Genomic DNA, 24,050 nt, shown 5'->3' with positions numbered 1-24,050 from the left:
GTGAGCGCAGAGAAACTTTCTGTTCTTCAGCAGATTAATGTCAAAGCAGTGTTCAAGTGTCAAACTCTAATTCCTGTGAAGCTCAAACATCCGTGTAAAGTAACAATAAGCAAAACACATTTTTGAGTGGATGGGGACTTTAAATGCACCATAAACGTGCGTTATGATGCGGGGGTTTTTTTTAGCAGAGAAATCTTGGTTTTCAGAATATTCTATAACTTTTCTTTCAAAACCACTTTCTGTTGAAGTCATGGTTGTTAGACGTAGATAAACCCAAAGAAAATCCTTGTTGTAATTATGATTGAATGCCTTTTTTTAATATCCCAAATCCACTGAACTTATATAATAAAGCTTTCTGTAGATATAAATCAGTAGCATACTTTATGTGCTTTATTCTGCAACATCTTATGTTTTTTATGACACCGGCCATTTCAAAAGAATTCTGAAATGTTAGAAAATATATTATCCTCATGGGTCTAAATCAAATGAAAAAGAGGAGACATAAAGCACTGGTCACAGTTGAATAATGCTAACCTGATTTTCAGACGCATCACGTATGATGGTGATGATGATGAAGATTTTGCCTTCTCTGGTTGTCATGCCCTCTGCCCTTAACCCCGCTGGGCGTCTCTTTCATGCCATGGTATTTATAACCAAATCAAATATTCTTTTGTGCCATCACTGCCATCCATCTCCCCGAGCCAGTGACTTTCCGTGTACGTGTGTTTTATTGCGCGTGTGTGTGCATGTGCGTGATGAAAGTCTAGGCCCCTCTGATGGAGTTATGACAAGGCCTCAGACCAACACAAAGGCACATGTGCAGAAATCCAGCTGCTTTATTGTCTGCAGCAGGATGGAGCTTTGTTTTCTGCAGACCATTTCAAAGCAACAGACCCAGTCAAAGAAAAATGAATACATTAGTGCCTAAACTTAGTTATGGACTTTACAAATATGTCATAGCATCCACATGTGCACAGCGTATTCAGACAGGGACAGTTAGATGTGCGCACTTTGTCAAATGCATCAGTGTGCATGCATTCATACACGTGTCCTTTAGAACAATAGCACACACACGCTTTGTGACCCTGGTATGACCTGAACTACAGTCTTATTCAATACTTTCATGTGGCGTGTGTGCATAATGCACATACTGTAAGGATCTTACAGTTCAAACAGGCTGAGATTGAACTCATTTGATGTGGTGATCAACTGTTTTATGACCACATGAAATGCTATTCCCACTCTTTGTTACTGAGAGTTTTCATCACCAAATAAAGACATGGTTTATGGGATGGAAAATTAAATGTTACTAAAAAGGCCAGTCTGAGTGTGTAAACCATCAGACCTGGTTGTTTCCATTCTGCATCTGGAACAATGCCATCTTTCACTCTAATGAAACACTGCCTGCCTGTCCTCATACTTTAACCACTGAACCAGATTCCCGCAGAGTTTTCACTCTCTGTGTCCACTGTATTCTCACCAGACCGCCAATGAGAGCGTCTTCAAACAGCGCTGCTGTACGCATACGAGAGTTTGCACGCACGTGTTAGTGCTATGTCTATTTACTTGGTATACTGTATTCCTCTGTGTGTGCCGGCGAACACAGGGAGGATGCAGTGACAGTGTGGTGTCACCGGCATTCACAGGCCCTTGACATTGTGTGTCATTTTTCTCTTGCTGTCTGTTCTCGCTGTCTCAGACACAGAGACTAAACATCTTTCTTAATTTCTAAAATGTTCTCTAGTCAGGGTAATGTGCATGTAAGAGCAATCCAGAAATATTTACTGTGCTAATTTTAGCATGAAAGAGGGTAATACAGATTCATGATATGTTCAGTTTAATGTTGGTAGCCATGTACTTTTTGCATACTAGTAGAAATGCATCAATGATTTTGGTCAATAGAATGTCCAATTGTGAATTTCACACTTTTGTCTTCTGTAACACAACACACATTCAACATGGCTGACATCTAGAAACCCAAGCCTGTAGCAGGATCAAAGCCTTACACAGAATGAGTCTATTGTTATAAAAGGGAGTGAACATTATGTGCCACAGAGAATGTTGACAGGTTGTATATTATTCAGAAAAGTTTGGTGCACCAGCAGCAGTATGCTATCTATAATGTCCCAGCTGAAACACCAAGACCTGATCTGAGTTGAGAAGTTGAGATGTCCCTGTTCCCAGACCTTTCAGCAGCTTCCCATGGCACCTCGGTGCTAATCCGGTTGATCTGACATCGCCGCTGTTTGTTTTCCTGCACAGAGTCATCTATCTGCTTGTAATGAGATCTAAGACCTTGTCAGGATACTCAACAATCAGCCTATGTTCAGGGTGGCAGAAAATATGCCCTTCCCGCCAAAGGATTGTGCTGTGTCTTGTGCTATGCCTGGTTAGTTTGAGGTTAGTCATGGGAAATAATATTTAAGTGGTTGTGGAATAAGGATATTTCTAAATTATTTAAGGGTTAAATGACAAAAACTTTAATATCCTGAAAGCCAGAATACAGAAGAGGATCACATATTTTAACAAACACTTGCTGGATGAGTGTATTTAGGTATCAAACTGAAAACTGATTCTTTCTGTACACATGTACACAACATATAGTATTCCTTTTTCACATTATATAATTACAGGGGAGCTGGTCATGCTTTGTAAATATAGAAACGATGCATATTTTGTACACTAAGTCAAAGTTTGAGCTGTAAGTGAGTTTAAATAGTGACACAATTTGTATGTAGTTATATAAAAGTTCCCATACTCCACTGGAGATTTGTGTTATGATGAGTTAGTGAGAGTGTTGAAGTTGGCGTTTTCCCACCTCTCCATGCAGGTGAGAGACTCCTGGTCAGCGGTCAGAGTCGATTGGCGGCCAGAGGCTGTGAGAAGAACCAATGCTAGGAGTTCGGAAAAACTTGTGCTGATATTTACCCTCCGAGCCCCCATGAGAGCCGCATGTGAAAACTGACACCTGCTCTCTCATTGCACTTTCTCAGGATCCTGATTGTGTATGTGTTTGTTTGTATTACAGTACATTTCTCTTTGTGCCTCTCATGTTGGCTTGTTTGTGTGTGTGTATGTGTGTGTGTGTGTGTGTGTGTGTGTGTGTGTGTGTGTGTGTGTGTGTGTGTGTGTGTGTGTGTGTGTTAGTGTAAAGCCCAGTGGGAAACTGAATACAAGAGGGCCCTATACCAGATAAACAGTGTCAGAGAGGGTTGATAGCAAACGCAGCTGGAAACGCGCAGAGACACCCTGAGAATGCTCTTTAATGCTTTTCTAAACATGTAATAGATCACTTAGCTCTACTGTCTCAATACTCCTATACGGCGCTTGTGGGCTTTAATCTTCTCCATTGGGATCTCACATAACTTTTGCACGATGATACGGCCCCACGAGTTGCTATTTTCAAATGAATTATATGGTGATTTGGTCAGAAATGACAAACCGGAAGAGATTTGTTTGTAGCAGCTGGGATCAAGTCTCAATTTGCACACTTTCTGCAGCAATCTCTCACACAACTCTCTCTTACGACTCACAGTCTTACACACATGGTCTTTTTTTAGTTTATTGTACTTAAATCTCATTCATCATTGTCATCTGTGTTTGCATCTCTTTGAGGCAAATTCATCTTTTAAAAGTGCTTTTGAAGATGTTCGTTTATATATTCTTTATAGCTCCACACATTTGCTATCCACTTTTTGCATTCAGCAGCTCCAAATATAACCTAATTATAGTGTCTGGGGTCAGAGGTCACAGCTGGGTGCCCTGTGGACCTTTTCATTAGCAAAATGGAGGGAAGAGATACCTCCATTTTATTGTGCCCAAATTCCGGAAGTTCGCTATCACTCGACTTTTAGCTATTGGGGTTGTCTATTATTGCATCAGTGTTTCTTATAATAGATATACTTTTTTTGTCACTTCAAATTTTGTATTTGGGCATTATACATTGTGTTAAACTCCACCTCTGCAGACAAAAGGATTTGATATTTCTCAGTCAGGATTGGTAATTCTATTTTTTTAAATGTCAATATGTTTTAACACAATGCATAATGCACAAATGCTAAATTAAATTAATTAAAGCACATTTTCTCAAGTACTGAATTTCAGTCAAACTAAACTGTACCTTACTATTACTACTTTATGCTATATAACACCTCTACTCCACTACTTTCCAGAGGAAGTATTTCACGTTTTACTACATTTGACAGCTATTAGTTACTTTGCAGTAACTGCAGTTGCAGTAATGCATTAGTATTAATAGTCTAATAATATAAAACATAATAAGAAAGACTCAGAAAGGCCTGTTTTCTGCATAATGAGTACTATTTTAACTATCTGATAGTACTATAACTAACTGTTAATACTTCTGTACTTTTACTTTAGTAAGATTTTGAATGCAGTACTTTGTAATTTAGTGCTTTATTAGTAAAATAAGTAGGTGCTCTCTCCACCACTGTTTGCATGCTACTAAATGGAGCCAAACACTGGTCTGATTCAACCCTGAAATTGTTGCAGCAATGCAGCTTGAAGTGTTAATTAAGACAGCAGAGAGCTCTAGATGCCAGTATGCCTCACTGCAATAGCTCTCTCAACTAGCTTCTACATATCGGCCTACATCAGCAGACAATTTCCCTTCAAGCTTTTGTCGCTCTCCTTTGTTCACTTGTGTCAAACTCCAAGCATATTGTTTATTTCTAACAACATTTATATTAAAATAATGTAATGGTAGGGTCAAGAAATCGTTTCACTGTTAATGAACCTTACAGCTCTTCTAAATAGTTTTTCTCTTAATGTGCTGTTGTCGTAAAAACAATAATTATCCTTAAAGCCTAGTCATTATTCTATTCCTATCTTGACAAAGAGGTTACATCCAGTCCCTTATCTTCAGTGTAAGCAGATAATGATGGAACTGACTTTACACAGGGACAGCGTCAATACTGCAGCCAACCTTGATGTCCTTTGCGTAGATTTTCACATTCCTCAGTGTTCAAAAGCACACAAGGGAATAGTTTAGCTGGAGGGTAAACAGGCCAGACTCTTTTTAAGTGGTTCTTCACACAATGCTTCTAGCGCTAACCCAAGAGAATCTTACTTTTGACAGTCAGTCTTTTAATTCAAGCAGCAGTCAGGGATGAATAAAGGCAAATGAAAACCCATTGCAGTTGCCGCAGAATGCACAGGAAGTTACATGAGGTTTGAGGGTAAATTTAGACTACAAAGCAACTTCACTCAGCGCCGCAGCTTTTGATTGTAGCCAGATTGAAGCAAGCATGTGTCGTGCCTCTATTAAAGATCCTGATTCCCTCATTAGAGCACGGCAGTGTGCGGGTGAGCTTGCCATTATTGCCTGACGTTTATTTGGTTTGGTCTGTCTTGTTTTTGGAGGGAAACCCACTTTAGTCGTCGGCCTTTGGAGGACGGCATCTCCAGCCCCTTTCACTTCACATTTATGACTCTCATTAGCTGCAAACAAACTGAGCATCTCCCAATCCCCATTATTTGAAATTCAGATGAGAGTATTGTTATTTGCAGCCCAGTGGTGCTGTATTGATGCCTCAGGCCTGGTGAGTTTGATAGGCAGTGTTGTTTGAGCCCAGCTGGGGGTCAGACAGAGGTTCACCGCTGTCTGTCTTGTTTGTTGCGCTCCCACCCCCCACACCCCACCCTACTTCTAATTGGCTGAATCAATTTGGAGGGAAACTTAACAAGAAGCAGGATCCCTCCAAAATTGACAATAGGTATAGTGTTTTACATATGTCCACAGGGAAGACAGATGTTTCTCTCGACCACATCCACATTTGAATACCCTTATTTGGATACAATGGGAGAGAATACAAAGGGGATATATTTTGGCGGTCAAGGCAGATGCATAATTTTGTCAGCCAAGACGCATTGCGATAGACTTTTCATACTTTAGATGCTGTGGAGCTTTTAATTCAAATTACCTTTAAACTTTTTTATATGATTTTAAAGCATACTCAATGTCCACATCTGTGTCAGTTAACAGCAGTTACACAGGAAACTGGGTGGTTTTCTTTTCAAAAAGTCATTCTGATTCTGAAAATGGGTTTACACTGAAACATTCCTTGCAACTGAGGTGAATTTAAAGTGCTCATATTATGCTTTTTGGCTTTTCCCCTTTCCTTTATTGTGTTATATATCTTTTTTGTGCACGTTATAGGTTTACAAAGTGAAAAAGCCCAAAGTCCACCTCAAAGGCACTTACCATCTCCAACAGAAAACACTGCTCTAAACTGCTCTATTGTAGTCCAGCCTTTACTTCTGTGACGAACGTGCGTCACTTTGTAACACACGTTATAATGCTCGCCAGCTAGCGTGGCACGCCCTCATACTCTGCAACTGACTAGCTAGCTGTGCTGACCATAGACTGTATATAGAAAAGACCAACAGATCTCGTTGCTAGACCAGTGAAGGATATTAGAAGCACTTTTCCGGTGAGCGCTGAGCATTACTGCACAGCCTCCAACTGAGAGAGACGACGTAAATGTGACGTGAGCAACCTGTCTAAAAGTTGTAAGTCTTCTGGTAGCTGTGCCAAGAGAAATCTCAATCATTCCCAATCTTGCAGAGACGGAGAGCGTAGGTATACGTAAGGAGATAACATGGGCACAGGCTAATTATTACTAACTAAAATGCTAGTTAACATTAGTAATTCAAATTAAACAGCTAATGTAAGTCAAATCAAAAATCAGTCTCATATTTGGATGGTAAATATAAAGATTCAGCTAGCAGCCAGTTCCAGTGTTTATGCTAAGCTAAAATAACCAGCTGCTGGCGCCAGCTTCATATCAAACATATGATGACAGATATGAGCGTGGTATTGATCTTCTTATTTAACTCTGAGCACAGTGAGTACAAATAACTCTGAGTACAAATAAATATATTTACCCAAATGTTAAACTCTTCCTCTTATATGCACTCACAGAATGTGACAAACTCAGTTTTGACAAAACATCTCATATGGGCAATGTAGAATTTGTATAATATTGTAGAATATAACTCTATATATTATATATTCATAACTTCACACACACACACACACACACACACACACACACACACACACACACACACACACACACACACACACACTTCACATTTTAGAAGACACTCATCCGAAACTCACACTTGTAAAATGGTACAATAAATAAATAAAAATGGATGGTCAGTTTTTTTTTCTTCCTTTGCTGCCTGACTGCACTTGTCCTCCTCCTCCTCCTCCTCCTCCTCCTCCTCCTCCTCCTCCACTGCATCCTGCTCTGTGAATTAAGTTTGGCCAGACTAGGTCATCCTTGGCTGTGCAGAATATAATTAGCCTGCCTGCACACACATACACACATACAGACTTTAAACTTTAAACCCCCCTATACAATGGCCTTCTCAAACAATAGACACATGCCAATAATATGACCCCCTTGGCTATCTCCCCATGCAGAAAAAACTCCCTGTTCATCCTAACACCCCCTCTGCTCACTCAGCAGAATAATGAGACGGATGAGCTTACATTTTTACCTATCACATTTCACATCATAGAAATAATATTGAGCTTAACAGGTGCTGAATCTCAGCTGTTTCTGTGGAGGCTTGAAATCTGGCCGGTGGTCAGAATTACACCTGACGTTGCATTAATGTATTAAGTTTTAAGTGATGAAGTTAATGTGTTACGGTTTTAAAGCTGAATGCTGTGAAGTTTGTAACCAAATATGGAGTTGAGCTTTAACTTCACAAACCATTGAAAAATGATCTGAGGCTAGCGCTTTCTACTTTTCCAAGTACCATTCACTTTCAATATTTTTAGTTTGCCAATATTACAAAGTGCTTAACAGTAATAAAATGATACAGTATGAGGAATAACATGCAAACACTTAAGGATAAAAAGTAGAGTAAGTAAAGTAAAAATAACAGGATTAATGCTTTAAATGGCCATACATGTACAAGGATAAGAAGTGATTAGTGATCATTCTTCCATCCTTAGCAGTAATCTAACAACCTTCACGTTTCAGCCTACAGATTACAATTAAAATCTCTGAATAGGGGCCATAATTGCACACCGAATCTAAATCCAGAGCGTCTTTTACCTCCCACCATCTTTCGCTGACTCCATTCACCACTCCTTGGTGACCTGCAGCTCATCCCTGAGCCCCTTTTGATCACATTTTTTTTAAATGCCATTGCACACGAGCTGCCCTCCCCTTTGCTCTCTCAGCACCTGCACTTCAGTGTCCTCCGGCTCATCAATGGAACCTGTCTTTTAAAAATGTATACATCTGTTGCAAATGAGGTAGCCATTGTTGGGGTAGGGAAACCCTTGAGGGGACCGCCATCATGGAGTAAACCCCAACCCCCAACTCACATGCACACACACACACACACACACACACACACACACACACACACACACACACACACACACACACACACACACACACACACACACACACACACCTCTTATTTCAGGGGTATCATATCACCTATCCCTTTGGGGTATACTGGTTTGCAAGGCTGGATGTTCCCATGATAACAGGTGTATTTAAATGTATACAACAGGTGGGATGAATGCCTGAAGAGAAGTCTGTGGTGGTTTTCTTGACTTTACCAATGTTTTCTACAGGTTTTACTATAATGAAACAACGCTTAGGTGTGTTTTTGTCTCACACATTGCATTTAATGAACATTTAGCAATGTTTATGTTTTAAATGACTTTAGTTGAAGTGGCCATTAGCTCCTGTTTTTCCTGTTTTGAGGATATTGGGAATTCTGCAAAGCATACCAGAGGCAATAAATATTTATCTCACAGCTCCAAGTGGTTATTTGGCTTTATTTTCTTCATCTGACCCGTGACTGATGAACAGAGGAAGCTGATAGAAGGGGGGAAAAAAAGAGGAGAGACAAAATGGAGTCTGTCCTCTGACCGAGTAGCTCTTCAATAGAGGTGGTGTGTTTCCGCAGTGAACTGCGTCGTCCTGCAGAGAAGTGCAGACGAGTGAGAAAGCAAAGGAGAGATCGAAAAGAGGAAAAGGGAACTTGCTGATTTGCTGGAGCATGGAGGGTAGTCCTTTTTATTGCCTGACAAATTCATGCATGCACACATATGCATGACTGCTTGCACTCACACATACCTTTGCTCTCTATATACTTGCACGTACACACACATGGAAACACGCATTCATACATTGACCCAACTTAAGGAATTCTGGCCTATCTGCACATGTATGTAGGCTAATCAGGGCCTCTCCACAGACAGAAAGCAAAGGTTCACTCAGGGTGAGATGTTTGTGATGGAAATTTGGACGGCAGGCGTAGGAAAACAAAGCTAGAGACAGGACGCCCCAGAGACGACATACTTTACACATGAGATAACACACATTGAGGAGTTACAAAAAAAATAGGATCACAAAGCCTTTCTCATTTATATTACTGATAAAGTGCTTCATTGCAGGCACTTTCACGAAATTATGATAGAATAGTTGGATTTAGAAAAGATTTTGTCTGTAGGTTTAATTCTGAGGGGGAGCGAAGGAAAAACATTTTACCAAGTCCAAAGATTAGAAATAGCTTTAAGTGGAATCCTTGCAGACAAAGACACAAGTTTAAGAACTAAACTCATCTTTATGTTGATGTGGGTTGCACAGCAGGATGGATGACTTTCTTTGAGACTTTTTCTAAAATTGTTTAAAACATTGTTTCCTTTCCTCCAAGTTGCTTCAAACTATTCATTACTTTATTTTCAGCTATCTGCATTAACCAAGGAGAAGCAAACTATTTTACTGATTGCATATGATCCAGTAGAGAAGGTATGGCATCGGCCTGGTCATCCCTTCACCACTGGAGCCCTGTACACATAGCTTTTACTGGGCATGTAGTGCATAGATCGGGGGCATCTGATGAAACCACCGCGCCTCACTGAGAAATCACACAAAGATGGGATTTAATGGCCCTTCGATTGAGCGGTTTTGAAAAGCCAACCTCTGACCCCCAGCCTTGGCCCCTGCCAACCCCTCCCATCCTCCAGGGTCCAGTGTTTGTCATTGGTCATTTGTCAACTCCTCACACTGATCTGATTACCGTCCAATTCGGGATCTGCCGACTACACACTTCTAGGATCAAGAAAAGCTGCTTTCAGCAACTTTACATGACAACAAATAGCTGGATTGTTGCAGGTAGAATAAAGGGACGTGTTTTGTTCTATTCAGGCAACAGAGATGGACAAAACTTTAGATAGACGCCAACCTTGGTATCTAATAATGTCTATACAGTCATCTTCTAATGAGGAACTGATAGAAATAGGATTTGTACTAAACTGCTTAAAAAAACAGTGTAAAGTGTAAAAGTATTTACAATTTGGTGCCATCAAAAATGTCCACAATGGACTGAAAAATGTAGTTTAGTAGATGTTTGTGTTAAAGAAAAAACAAAAAAACACTGCAATGTTTTGCTGTGGTGGTCACAAAAAAGCATTTTCCCCATTCACAATCATTGGAAAAAGAGTACAACATTTCATTTAATAAAGAGTTTTATTATAAATGGGAAATACTACTGTGCATGTGCGACTCCCAACAAAGATGGAATAGTGTGTGATGCCTTACTCTGTAGTTAAAACAGAAAGCTCAACACACAGGGTGAAAAGAGGAGCTGCAGCAATGTGCAGTCAAACAAATTTTTTTTTTTTTTATTAAACCATGTAAACCTATTCTGATATAACCTCTACATACAATTATGAACCTGAAAATGAGCATAATATGAGCACTTTAAAGTAAAGTTAATAATAAAGTTAATAATAAAAGCATGCATGTTTAGACATGTGAATCATGCCTTATGTAAATAATTGTATGGAGAGCAGTGGTTTTTATATTTGTGTGTGTGTGTGTGTGTGTGTGTGTGTGTGTGTGTGTGTGTCAGTGTCACTATTCACGTACTGATGTCTGACTGCTCTGAAAGTCTGCAAAGGCCTGTCAGTCAAATATAACACTCGCCTTTTCCCAATCCCCTTTGACTGTGCACGATCACACAAACACACACAGACACGCACGCACGCACGCACGCACGCACACACACACACACACACACACACACACACACACACACACACAATTAGCCTACAGCTCATTATGTCTGCTGTAGCTCTTTTGGATTGTGTGGGGGTTTGGGGTTTGGGCAGGGTGGGGTTGGTGACCCTGGAGAGCACGACCTAAGGGGACATTCAGGGAGTTACTAGGGGAGTGAGGACAGGGGGATGGGATGTGAACACGCAGGGAGGGAAAGTAACTTATTTCTTCTTGGTGCCCCTGCTGGTTGTGTTCACTCCTGTGAAGATCCCCATTGTTTTTCTTAGTGAAAAACACACTGATTAGTCATCACTAGTGAATTGCATGAGCTTTACTGGAACAATTGCTTTTGAATTGATAATGTGATGAGATACGACTAAAACAAAAACCCAATCTTGTGTTTTGCATCCGGCAATTAATAACAATCAGTAAACAAATATTGTTTCCATCTGGAGGTAGTTGTCAGATATATTAATGGTTAACTTTTATATAAATGCTGCAGTGGAGGAGGGGAGGATGAATTTCCCTCCACATCCCTGAATTGCTCAGGCTCAAGAGTTTTGATTTCCCTCCAAAAACTCTTTTGTAAAACTTCTCCCCCGTCACTTATACAAGCTACACAGCAGCCGCCTCCACCCCCAGCCGTCACACATCAATCCATGGTGTGTGTGTGTGTGTGTGTTTTGGGAAGTGGGGGTGTCTCAGCCAGTGTGTAGTAGTAACCCCCAGGGTGTAAGATATTTTTGGACTAACACTGCAAGTTTCAAAAACAAACTCTTTGATTTCAGTTTACTTAAGCTTTTTTTATGTCTCAAACCAACAGATGTTGAGAAATACACTGAAGATATTGTGTCATTTGCATCCAGTCTGAGAAAAAAATATATCGACTGCATAAAGTTACTTAACGCACATGTGCAATTTTAGTTGTTGCCGATCACAATATCTCCTCAAATCCTGTTTTCCTTTGCACAGAATTTCAGTTTTTTCATCTTACAGTTTTTACTTTGCACAGGAGATTCCGCTCTCATTAGCAATACACATTTTATTGGCTCCCAGTTTGTGTCTATGTGGGTGCAAGGTCTGAATAGGATGAGTTATTCCACCCCCTCCCTTTTGTCAGGAAGCTTAATCAAGGCTGCAGAGGTGTGTGGGTGACCTTTGACCCTTGGTTATCTCTGGCCTTTCTCTTACTTGCCTTTGGGTTAGCATCAGGATATCCCTCATTTAGCGCTTAACCTAAGAAGTCAATTTTAGCAACCAGTGGTTCAGAGTTAAAGCATGCACACATAAAGGCACATTTACACAGTCAATTGTTCACTATAAAGGATTACCAAACACTTCTAACCACTAACGAACTAAAGCGATCACAAGTCATCCAAATTACTGTAAGTAGCCTTGCTGTGCACTTTTTGGAATATATTTTAGAGTCAGTAATTTTATTTTGTTTAAGAAAAACATTTACTGAAGAATAGTACTTAACTGGAGTCAAAATAACATCTATTGGGGAGTAAACTTGTTGTTAATGAGCATTGGAAATGGATATCTTTAGAGCAATTCACAATGGATAATCAGTTAGAAATGACATGTCAAATTAATGGACCTTTTTCACAGCAGACATTTTTACTTGTCATAGTCATAGACATTACAACCTCTCCGTTTTCAGTGTTGGTTTACATGTACCCGTGTATATATGCCGTCAATGCAGTCAAGAGCATGCCAAATCTGTAGGTGGCAGTGTAACGAGAAGCTCAAGCCCACGTTAGCCAATCAGAATCCCGAAAATAGCAACAACAGCAAAGAATCACTTCCTCTCTCTTCTCTTCCTCACTTCCTCGGCTGCCTAAACCTCTGTTTGTCTCAGTTTACATGCAAACGTGCAAACAAAGTTTTCCAAAATCTCCACTCTGGCCGGAGGTTTTAGAAAGAATCGTTTTCAGAGGCGAATTCTCCGTTAACGTGTAAACGAAGGGCACAAACGAAGGGAAATGTCTCTATTTTTCAAAATAACCATGTACGTGTAAACAGTGCCCCAGTAAGCTATTTCAGTGAGTCAGCATGCACAATACCAGGGCCTCTCCTAAGTGGAATGCAGCCATCATTAATGGTTTTGAATACACCTGTGCTTTTCCTACTATGGCATGTCAACATGTCTGCTGTGAAAAAGGTCTATTACTTGTTACTTGGAATCCATTGTGCATACAGATCCTCCTGCATGCACACTGTATGAGTACATAGAGCACTTTTTATTACTTGATTAACAGTTTTAGTTTGTTTCTGTGTTTTGCCACAAGAATAGATATTATGGCTGTGTAAGTCAATGCAAAGAGTGAAGTTGTAATTGACAGCTTGGCATGTGTGCACATTTGAGCAGTTTTCTTCTGTGGCACAGTCTGATGGTTAATTAAAGAGTGTGTAGGCAGGCATAGTTGTGTGTGAGTATAGAAGAGCTTGTCAATGGAAAAATGCACAAATAAACAGTGACATGAATGATTTATACTGACAGTACGACAACATGCACATGTCTAACTGTCCAATAATCAAAATGCACCAGCAGCCTTCCTTTCATTACATTAAAAGATGTTTAATCAGCTGAGATGTAAATTGAAACAATAATTTCCTTTTTTCAGTTAAGACAGTGGAGCTATTCTTTTATCTTTGTGTACATGTTGCATTCAGACCCACTTGAACAAACTGCATTAAGTCTATGAGCCTTTCCCCTTCCCAAAATGAGCAAACCCACTAAACAAAGGGCCACCATTGTGGATAAATACTGCTTTTGTTTTACCCATTTGAACCTGAGGTTTTCCTTAACGCTAAGGAGAGTGTGTTCACCCTTTTTCTCTTTTCAGACGCTTTGGAGCTGAATAGCGGAGACCACTGCCAAATGGGAAAGTGACTACACAGACAGAAAGAAAGACCTGAATCAATCAGGAAGTGGCTGCTTTTCAGCTGTGCCAGAGGAGCCGGGCAACTTCCTAGTCTCGTTGCCAAGGTGACTGGAAGCTCAGCCAGCTGGTGCAGCGGGCAGCAGTTGGGTTTAAAGGGGGGGGATGACGGAGAATGACGGTTGGAATATTGGACAGTGGGCAGAGAGCTGGTGAGTGAGAGTGAGGCAGTTTAAATGTAAGCACTGAGTACTTCAAACTGCATTCATGTGAACCATCACAATGTGGAGCTTCTATTTTATTTATAATCCTTTGCAAACAGTCACCTAATCTCTCCAATTACTCCCAGCTTCTGCTGTGGCAGTTTTTTCACACAATATTTTGTTAAAATTCTGTTTAATCTATATCCTTTTTTTAAATTATTATATGGAAGTCAGATGTCCGTGTCTGTTTACTCTTGATCTTAAGAGAAGAGTAAATACTTAAGAAATAATCACATAAACTCTGAACAGGATAAGCAGGGTAATGTAAAGATGACTCTGGCATATACTGAGCAATAATATAAACTATAAAATATACTCATAATAATGAAAAATGATGTAGATAATATTAAAAACGCCTCTATTGAGATGTCCATCGTGGATTTTGGTCAGTCAAACCAATATGACCCCTATTTGATGATGTGTTTTTCTTGCGCTAAAACAAACTGGTACTATTGAATGATAATTGGGTTATAATTCTGATTGCATTATGGGAATTTTTTTTTTGCAAGCAAATATTTGTAACAAGAGAGAGAATGTAAACAAGTGTCCATGGATTTGGGAGCACACGGAGCAGGATTCATTGGTATTATCATGCACTTATGTGGATAACAGCAAACATGTTAATATATGTATTGCTTAAATTAGTCTTTGCATGATAATATATATCTACCAAATATGAAATGTTTAGTAAACGTTCACTCAGAATTAAGTCACAAATACATTGTCATAAACTACACTCAGTTACTAGTTTATTTGTTACACCTAGCTCAAACTAATGCAGTCTAATATAACAGGCCTACAATAAAGTGTAGGCTAACTTAATGAAGGTTATAATTTTCAGTTTTAGTTGAAACTATACGTATATATTGCGTCTACCCCATTTCTGTCAATAGGGTAGACTTTTGTGTTTTTGTGACCTACAAATGACTAGGCCTGGTATCCGTCATTTTTAATTTTATAAAGGCAAAAAAGTTCACCAGTCTGTGTCTATGGTCTAAAACCCCATTTTTACAGAGATGGGACTAGGGGCTGGCTAGGTAGGTGGGTGTTCTGGAGGATCAGGGGACCAGACTGGCGGAGATAGGTAAACACAGCTGGGGACACACAGTGCTGGTGGGTCTGCGGCTCAACGGCCCCCTTCACACATTTATCAGTGTGTTTGTTCAGGGGATGTGCCTTAATCTTCACATGCTGAGGCCCAACAGGCTGGGATGAAAGTGACCCCGTCCACAGTCACAGCCTCACTAATTCCTCGATGGCTAAACTGGAATGTTCTTCTCTTTATAAAGGCCTATAAAGGTCATATATGGATCTGTCTGTGTGTGGTTGAATCGCTCTGTGGGTGGGATAGACCTGATAATATATACTAAATTCTTGATCATAATCAGATTTTTCTTCCTGAAAATGCCTCTTACAGATGAATAGACCATTGTCATGAAGTGCCAAAAAAAGTTATCTGTGATGTATAAAATGTTTGCAATATTTTGGCACACAATAGTGAGTTGCCCTAGGGCTATCTATCTAATAGTATCTATCTATCTATCTATCTATCTATCTATCTATCTATCTATCTATCTATCTATCTATCTATCTATCTATCTGCACTAGTGTCAGTTTTGAGGTTAAGATGAAACTTTGATTGTAGAGCGCTATCTGCTGGCGATAACTGTGTTGTGGTGCTTTTCTAGTTTATTCACATTATTCACATTTTGTGGTCAATCAAGGACACTGAAATTCATTTTATGTTCAATTTAGTTATATTCCTAAGAAAGAAAAGATTATTCTAGGTGGTAGGCGGCAACTTGTCTTTATTTTATTCTGGCAGATTGCTGTAACGAGAAAAAAAAAGTATTTTCGGCTTCCGTTGACGTCGCGTAAGCGTTTGACGTCAGCATAACAACAACCTGTCATGACAGCTCGTATGGGGGGAAAAAAATATCGTTTAAGATATCAAATCATATAAAATCTGTTTCACCTGGATGTAAGATTACTTCTATAAGGTAAAGAGTGGAAACCGCGGATCTCATAGACAAACCCTAACTTGCATGGAAGTAGCAGTAGGCTGTGTAGCAGACAAGCTAACCTAGCATTAGCTAATTTCTGTTTTCTGAGGTTGCTTAGCGGTGTTGAGGTAGCTAAATGTGAGATTTTTCAGGGTTATAATACCTATTGTTCAATCAGCTGCTGATTAATTTAGCCACTGTAGGTAATAAAGCCGAGCTGGTAAAACTGTCCTCTTACTAGTCAAACGCCCGACCGGCGTAAATCGACAACATAGCTTACTATGCTAGTTTAGCTAACGTTAACTAGCTAGCTAACATCAAGCTAAGCACCGATCTCTTGTTTGCTGTTAACTAAAGTTAACGACATTGTCACTCTGTCTCTATGCCTGCTGCTGCAACAACGATATCTCAAATGTTAGTGAGCCAATAATAATTGTACAATTATTTGTTTACAACCTCTAGCTAACTGCCTTGTATAGGCTACCAGTGGTGTAAGTTTAATAGCCTTGCACTAACGGTAGGGACCGTTAGTGTACAGTATAATGCTTTCTGATGGCTTGCTAGCTGTGCTGCTCATTTAGTCACCACTGATGTCCGCCACATGAATAGTTAATTCGCCGGCAGTCTAGCCACCTCGCTGTATTTTTGAGCTGTGTGCACAGTCAGCGAATTAAACGAATTCTTTTTGGATGGCATCAAGGACTCCACCTAATTCGCCCAAGACGCGCATTGCAGGTGTATTGCAGTGAATGCAAGCGGTAAATGTTGACATAACGTTATATGCACATTGTCTTCTGATCTAGTTTGTGAAATTCAGGAAGGACAGGGCATTCTTGGACCTGTCAGCCAGCCGAAGAGACGGGGAACAGGATAGGGAAGCAGGGCGAGGCGGGCCCCGCAGAGCCGGTGGAGAAGATGGCCGGCAGCCCGGAGAAGAGTTCCACAGCGCAGGAGCTGAAGGAGCAGGGGAACCGGCTGTTCCTCTGCCGCAAGTACCAGGAGGCTGCTACATGTTACAGTAAAGCTATTGTAAGTAACCGTCATTGTAAAAGAAATAATACCAATGGTGGAGTGGCATCTTCTTAACTAAAACGCATTAAAACATAGTATTGTCCTTGTTAGAGAAATCAAATGAATGGATTTTACTTGTGAAGCCTACTCTATAGTGCCATGATGTTACAGTGCATGTGCATTGTCTGGTATTTCCTGTCTCCCAGAACCGTAATCCATCGGTGGCAGTGTACTACACCAACAGGGCTCTCTGCCATGTGAAGCTGCAGCAGCATGACAAGGCTCTGGCAGATTGTAAGCATGCGCTGGAGCTGGACAGCCAGTCAGTCAAGGCCCACTTCTTCCTGGGCCAGTGTCACCTGGAGCTGGAGAACTATGATGAGGCCATCGGCAACCTGCAGAAAGGTCAGAGCAAACTACTATAAGATGGTGAAGCCTGTGCAAAGTGTTGTGGTACAGCTTGCTCATAAATTGCACAGTGTTACTCATGTACTTTTTAAGTCCACGTGCATCTTTCTTTTTCAATGTCTCGTGGTATAGTGGCTTTTATATCAGCTCTTCTGCTCTGAGGCACTTTATGGGCATGGCATATGTTTGCAGGGATGTCTTACTGCATGCTTTGTCAGGGTTTCTATAATTTGAAACATAATATTCTACAGTGAAAGGAATGGAAAGTTGTATATATCTAAACGAGATGTCAGAAGGAAAGAAAACTGTAGGAAACACTTTAATAATGAAGCAGTGTTTCTGTCATGGTGTTTTCTACAGCTTATAATCTGGCAAAAGAACAGAGACTGAACTTTGGAGATGACATCCCCAGCGCCTTGCGCATTGCAAAGAAGAAACGTTGGAATAGCATTGAGGACAAGCGCATCAACCAGGAGAACGAGTTGCATGCCTATCTGACTAAACTCATACTTGCTGAGAAGGAAAGGTGAGAATGTGCGGCAGCAGTCAAATATCCAGAGTGCTGTCTTTATGTGGTAATGATCTCTTGAATAACTCTGATGGGTCATGTGGGTATCATTATTATTTTGTCCTGGATGATGGAGGTCATTTATAATAACTTTGTTTATGCAGAGAACTTGAAGAATACAAAGAGAAACAGGACGACAATCAAAATGGAGGCGATGCTGCCAAGATTGCATCAAAACATGTACGTTTTATATATGTTTTGGACTTATCGGTTGTCATGCTTTTAATGAGCAAATATAGTACTTTTATATATTCTAACTGAATATTCATGAATATGTCGGGTAACTTGGACTTGTGACCTATTTAGGACAAGTATCTTATGGACATGGATGAGCTCTTCTCTCAAGTGGATGAGAAAAGAAAAGTGAGTATGAAAATGAAGTCATTATTACTATCAATTGAGGATGTCATAGTTTATAATTGTATTAATTTGTTCAGTCAGTCATTTCCCATACCCACTTATTACTGTTATAGGAGGACTGGAGCTTATCCCAGCATGCATTGGGCAATAAACAGGGAAACGTCCTGGATAGGTCACCATCATCCATCACAGGGCTAACAAACAGACAGGCACACACTGATCACATTCACCCACACAAATGCATCTTAGCTAACAGTACACACCTACTTCGCACCATCTTCTTTGATCGTTGACATAGCAACAAGAGAAATAGACTCAGGCTCACTTTCAGATTTGTGTGCAGTTATGACGGCTACTTTCAGATTGTTTTCTGTTTCTGTTTCTATGGTAACCATCACTATATGTTTGCCAAATTCTTCTCCTTGCTATAGATAGTTGTTGACTGAACTGAGCTAGTTGTCATGTAATTGTCAGTCGAAATGACGGCACACTGACTGCCAACAGAGTGATTGTCTTGTAATAGTGCAGTGCCCGTTAAAAACATGCCTGTTCGGAACGGGCCGATTGCTTGACCTGTGGCATTGCAGCTTGTAGCTTTCTCGAGAACCGCTCATTTCATCAACTTCACACTCACACTGCGCTTTCTTGGGTCCTGAGTGGTCAGAAACACAGGTGAAATACACTAGTTTGTTTTATTGAGTTTCCTCTTAGCAAAATGCTCTGAGTGAATTTAAGTTGGGCTTTTATTGTGATGGGTAGAATCGGAAGAAGTGAAGCTAGCGTAATGCGCCGCTGTTGTCACTATGGAAGTTAATAAAAGTGTGTGCTGTCTTGGTTAATGCTGGTTGAGATTACGGAGCCTCCGTGTTTTTGTTTTATTAGCCCCGACTACAGAGGTTTGCATGCATTAGCTCAGGGGTCTGACTTGGCTGCTTTACTTCCCTTTAAACCCGTTACAGTTTTTCTCAATCGATTTGGCACATTTACTGAAACAAACTTACAATTTTCAAAACTGTAAGTACAATCCTCACACCACATGTTACATTCAGCACATCACTCTATGTGACCTGCAAAAGGTGATTACACAATCAAAATAAGTAACTCCTGTTTCAAATGTAAATGAATCCATCAATGAATAAATCATTGCCATCGAAACAAAAGGTTCCTTTTCAGTCAAAATGCAAAGACAGTTTACTCTGAAAGGGTGATAGTTACCCTCTGTGATATTACCCAGTTGCTGACATTGTATGTTTAGGCAGCTGAATAGTACTGATGTCAGCCATGGCACACACTATACTTTTATCATTGTATGTACACACAAGCCAACCGCAAATACATGAAGAAAGCTTGTACAGAAAAAAAGATATACAACAGCATAATGATCAGGAAATACTGTACAAAATGTGCAAGAAAAAAGAAAATATGCTGCAAATGTTTCAACCTCATGGGTCATCCAATCTCTCCTCTCTGTCTGGCCACAACATTTTATCGACAGCACACCTGATATGTTAACGGGGGGGGAAATCTTTTGGCGTGATGCAGCCATCCCCTACAACAATCTGCTGTGATATCCTCATCTGTCACCTGTTTGCTTTGGTTGCTCTAAATTGTGAGGAAGTTGAATCGTTCATCATCTGGCCTAAAGACATCTGACAACTTTTACAACAACAATACCACATAACTATTATGTATCTTATATATGTGTGACAGGTTATTGTGATTGTTGGTTGCTCTATTTTGTATGTAGGGATTTGCCCAATGTGTATAATTGCATTTGAGAGTAATATGATTCAATAACAAATGAACGCAAACTATTTTGATCTGCAAGGCTTTACTCAATGCATTTTGTGCCAAAGCAATGATAAATGACTATAGTCATGTGAACAACTGACCTAATGTTCATTAAAAAGGCATATAGTTTGACGAAGTTTAATAGTTATTCGATGATTGTGCCAAAGGGATTGAGAAAAACGGTAACATCCGTACAACGGAGCGCTCAGTGTTACTTCTCTCATGCATGCGCATGTATCCTTACGACAGTGTTCTGTGTGTCTTTCACACGTGCATGCGGGTCAGATAACCGGATAACTGGACGAACTCAGAGATTTCTGCCTTTATAGTATTATGTGTTTGAAGGTGTGATGGCTGCGGGGTTCAGTATAGAACTGGGAAATCCATTTTTTTGTATAGTACCTTTTTATTTTAACAATTTGATATTTTCAGTATGATTGGTGCTTTCATATAATATTTAATCTAAACTTGGACTGCGTAATGTGGTTTCGGAGGGCGTTAATGTAGATAGTATTGCCAAGCAGCAGTTTGTCATTAAACTGTAATGAACACTGTAAGACCAGGAAAAGACAAGATTCAACTATATCAAATCAAAGTGTTATGCTAGCAATTCTGATTTCATATCCATATATCTCTTAGCGTTACATCAGTATGACTCTTGCTGCTTTTTTTCATCCGTTCAGAAGCGGGAGATTCCAGATTACTTGTGTGGGAAGATCAGTTTTGAGCTGATGAGAGAGCCCTGCATCACACCCAGTGGGATCACCTATGATCGCAAGGACATTGAAGAGCACCTACAGGTAAAACCATCGTCAGCTGCATGCAGAGTTAAAAAATAAATAATTTTAGCAAAGAACACAGTAACGGCTACGATTTAAATCTGTTAAAATACTGGCTAACTTCTGCTTCTGATAAGGTTGTTTAGGTTTCTCTCATATTGTACACAATGCCAACCCTGCAATCTCACTCTCATTTTAACACAATTCTGTAATTTTCACATAAAGCTGATTCAAATTGGTTTGTATGAACTGCATTTCTTAGGTCTATCTATTTAACAAGCGTCTTGTATGGAATAGTCTTATTTAAAAAAAAAAAATAAAATAAATTGTATCACTACTGAATGCTCAATTTTAAAACTTAAATTTCACTGAAATAGCACCAAAATATTTTATTTTTGAAAACTAGAGGGGAATTCATACCACATCATTTCAGATGGGTGGTTTTTAAAGTAAAAACATATTGTCAAATAGTTTTACAAGCCCTGGTTCACTTGTAACTTGCAGATTGTAAACTTAAATGAAACATTGTATTTTGGGTGTGGTTGTACCCAAATAAAATGGTCTTATTTGCTTATATTATGTATAAAATACAACCACAGCGGCTAACACTAGCATTTAACCTGCTCTCTGTGCAGCGAGTGGGTCATTTTGACCCAGTCACCAGGAGTCCCCTGACCCAGGACCAGCTGATCCCGAACCTGGCTATGAAGGAAGTGATTGATGCCTTTATCCAGGAGAACGGCTGGGTGGAGGACTACTAAAGGGACCGGCACCTCCTCCTAGCTCTCCATCATACCCCAGTACTCAACACAAAACCTGGATGACACAAGACTATAGAGAACAGATTACCCCCCCCGCCTGGATATGTACTTTACACAAGCAGGAAAAGCCACACTATGGACTACCACATGGGAGCCATGTATCTCGGTCTGCCTCTTCCTCCCCACATTTTATCTTTGCTGTAAAAGTCCCCGCTCCTACCTTCTGAGGCTCGATGTTCATGGCCTGCTGCTCCCTTTAAAACCCCCTTCATTCTGCTCTTTCTAGCCTTTCTCCCTTACTTCCTCTTTCTTTTCTGTCATGCTGTATCTAGTGTCTCAAACCTGACTCCCTTCTTTACTCAAAATAAGGGGCCACGTTCTCAGGTCTCTCTTGCTCACTCCCTACTCTGCCTCTCTCTTTCTCTGAGTGCCAGAATCCTTGGAAAGCATCAGCATTGCACTCCAGTGTTTTACAAAACCACTAATAAAAAAAAAAAAAAAAAAAAAAAAAAAATTACAAAAAAAAAAAATTACAAATGGTGGTTGATTACATTAGATTGGCCTTTTATTTGGCATTGACTCTAGTATTTCTTAATTATTTCTTTCATTAAACATTGGAGTGTTTGCCCACTTATAATGTACTTGCTATTTGCTGAAGTGGAACCTAAAATGCCAAAAACCTGTTCTCAACGAGTGTGACTAGTTTATATGCAAGTTTTACATGATTGTAATATTTGATAATTGATAAATAGTCGTAGGGAATCAAGTCCCGTCTCCACCTACAGGTGGCGCTCCAAACATCCCCACCCATGTCACCATACTGTAAGATTTTGAGTAGATTGTTAGTGTTTTTTGTTTTTTTTGCATATCAATCACACCCCATTACAGACAATTTAAATTAGTTAAATGTATACATAATGTACTTTTTAGGCTTAACCTACAGTAATTCAAAAATGTTTTTTATCAGGACAATACAAAGTTTTCAAGAGAAGCAAGGCCTTGAACTGGATGCAGAAAATAAATTGAAAATGGCCGCTGCATACAAAAGTTTTCACATTGCTGGATATTAATTGAAAATGTTTGAATATTGATAGATCACATAAGCTGTTTGGGGTTGATGCTAAAAACTTGCTTTGGAGAATGGTCTGTGTCGTTCATAGAAACAAAATGTGCTTGGACGTTGTGTTTGGCTTGTGCTGTTTGCCTGCAATCATCATCAAGCATGAAATGAATTTTCTTTTTAAAGGCAAGAGGATGGTTTTCATTGTTCTCACCTTTTTGCTGTTAATTTTACACACCTTCTCCTTAGTGTCACAGTTGTGAAGAAAATGGTTGCAACAGCTTATGTAAACTAATCATCAGTGTGACACTAAATTTAAGTTTTTGTTGCAGGCCTTTGAGGATTGCTAGCATCACTGTACCAACCTCATGTTAGAAATGCTGGAAGAAATCCATCTTTTTTCATTAATACCTCAGTCCAAAGTTTTTGGGTGCTGGTTCACAGGCATACTCTGTAAACACACATTTTCATTTCAGTGCTATTAGTTGACCTTTTTTTGGCCGAATGTGCGTCTGTGGTGAATTAGGCCTGTTAGTGTTCGGGGTGCAGGCAGTGTAAATAATTTGCTTGTGTATCTCAGATTATATTTCTTGACAAAATATGGGTTGTTTTTTTTTCTTGAGAAATCCTAGTGCTTGAGAAACTGTATTAAATGTAGATATGTTGATAACATAAATGCCTGGTTCAGATTTCATTTGTCCCCATTAAACCGTGAACTTTGAATTTTGTTGTTTTTGTGACACCAGATTATCATTAAAGAGATACCAAGTATGGAGACGTCTGTACTGCTGCTCATTAGAAATTCATGAATAGGAATCAAATGGTTTCCAACATATTACCAATATTGCAGCTGTACTACAAATGGAAATACACCTTTGCAGGACAATCTGTGACATGAGGCATGGGATAAATGCTAATTTGGTGAAGCTAATATTTGTTCTTTTGACTCAATGACTATTTTTGAGTCTGTAGTTTGTTACACATAAAATGTCCCATTAACTGGTATTGAGTTATTTCACGTTTCCCCCTGCCATATTGCATACCTTTTCATACCTTGATTGCAATTCAGACAGCGACTGTCTAGCCTCTTAAAAACTC

The 24,050-nt window shown here is 39.7% G+C and overlaps 1 protein-coding gene across 2 annotated transcripts; it reads left to right on the top strand.

Moving 5' to 3' along the window:
• Positions 1 to 16,084: 16,084 nt before the first annotated feature.
• On the top strand, positions 16,085 to 23,725 carry stub1 (STIP1 homology and U-Box containing protein 1). 2 transcript variants are annotated; one of them, XM_078279400.1, is made up of 8 exons: positions 16,085 to 16,211; positions 17,032 to 17,243; positions 17,432 to 17,630; positions 17,994 to 18,159; positions 18,306 to 18,381; positions 18,508 to 18,564; positions 21,036 to 21,152; positions 21,767 to 23,725. In XM_078279400.1, the coding sequence occupies exons 2-8, from the start codon at positions 17,130 to 17,132 to the stop codon at positions 21,890 to 21,892; spliced, it is 855 nt and encodes a 284-aa protein (XP_078135526.1). In that variant the 5' UTR covers positions 16,085 to 16,211; positions 17,032 to 17,129; the 3' UTR covers positions 21,893 to 23,725. The 2 variants fall into 2 exon arrangements, with proteins under 2 accessions (XP_078135526.1, XP_078135525.1); XM_078279399.1 differs by having other exon boundaries at positions 17,018 to 17,243.
• Positions 23,726 to 24,050: the final 325 nt, after the last annotated feature.

Source organism: Sander vitreus, chromosome 21 (assembly GCF_031162955.1).
Source record: "Sander vitreus isolate 19-12246 chromosome 21, sanVit1, whole genome shotgun sequence".
Taxonomy (NCBI): domain Eukaryota; kingdom Metazoa; phylum Chordata; class Actinopteri; order Perciformes; family Percidae; genus Sander; species Sander vitreus.
Note: the sequence above shows the minus strand (reverse complement) of the source record. Positions and strands in the feature narration are given on the sequence as shown.

What these genes read in the sequence shown, in the direction of transcription:
- stub1 (XM_078279400.1), top strand. Translation starts at nt 17,130, where the DNA reads ATGGCCGGCAGCCCGGAGAAGAGTTCCACAGCGCAGGAGCTGAAGGAG. An exon ending in CATGTTACAGTAAAGCTATT is followed by an intron (nt 17,244 to 17,431) that starts GTAAGTAACCGT and finishes CCTGTCTCCCAG; the next exon opens with AACCGTAATCCATCGGTGGC. An exon ending in ACATTGAAGAGCACCTACAG is followed by an intron (nt 21,153 to 21,766) that starts GTAAAACCATCG and finishes CTCTCTGTGCAG; the next exon opens with CGAGTGGGTCATTTTGACCC.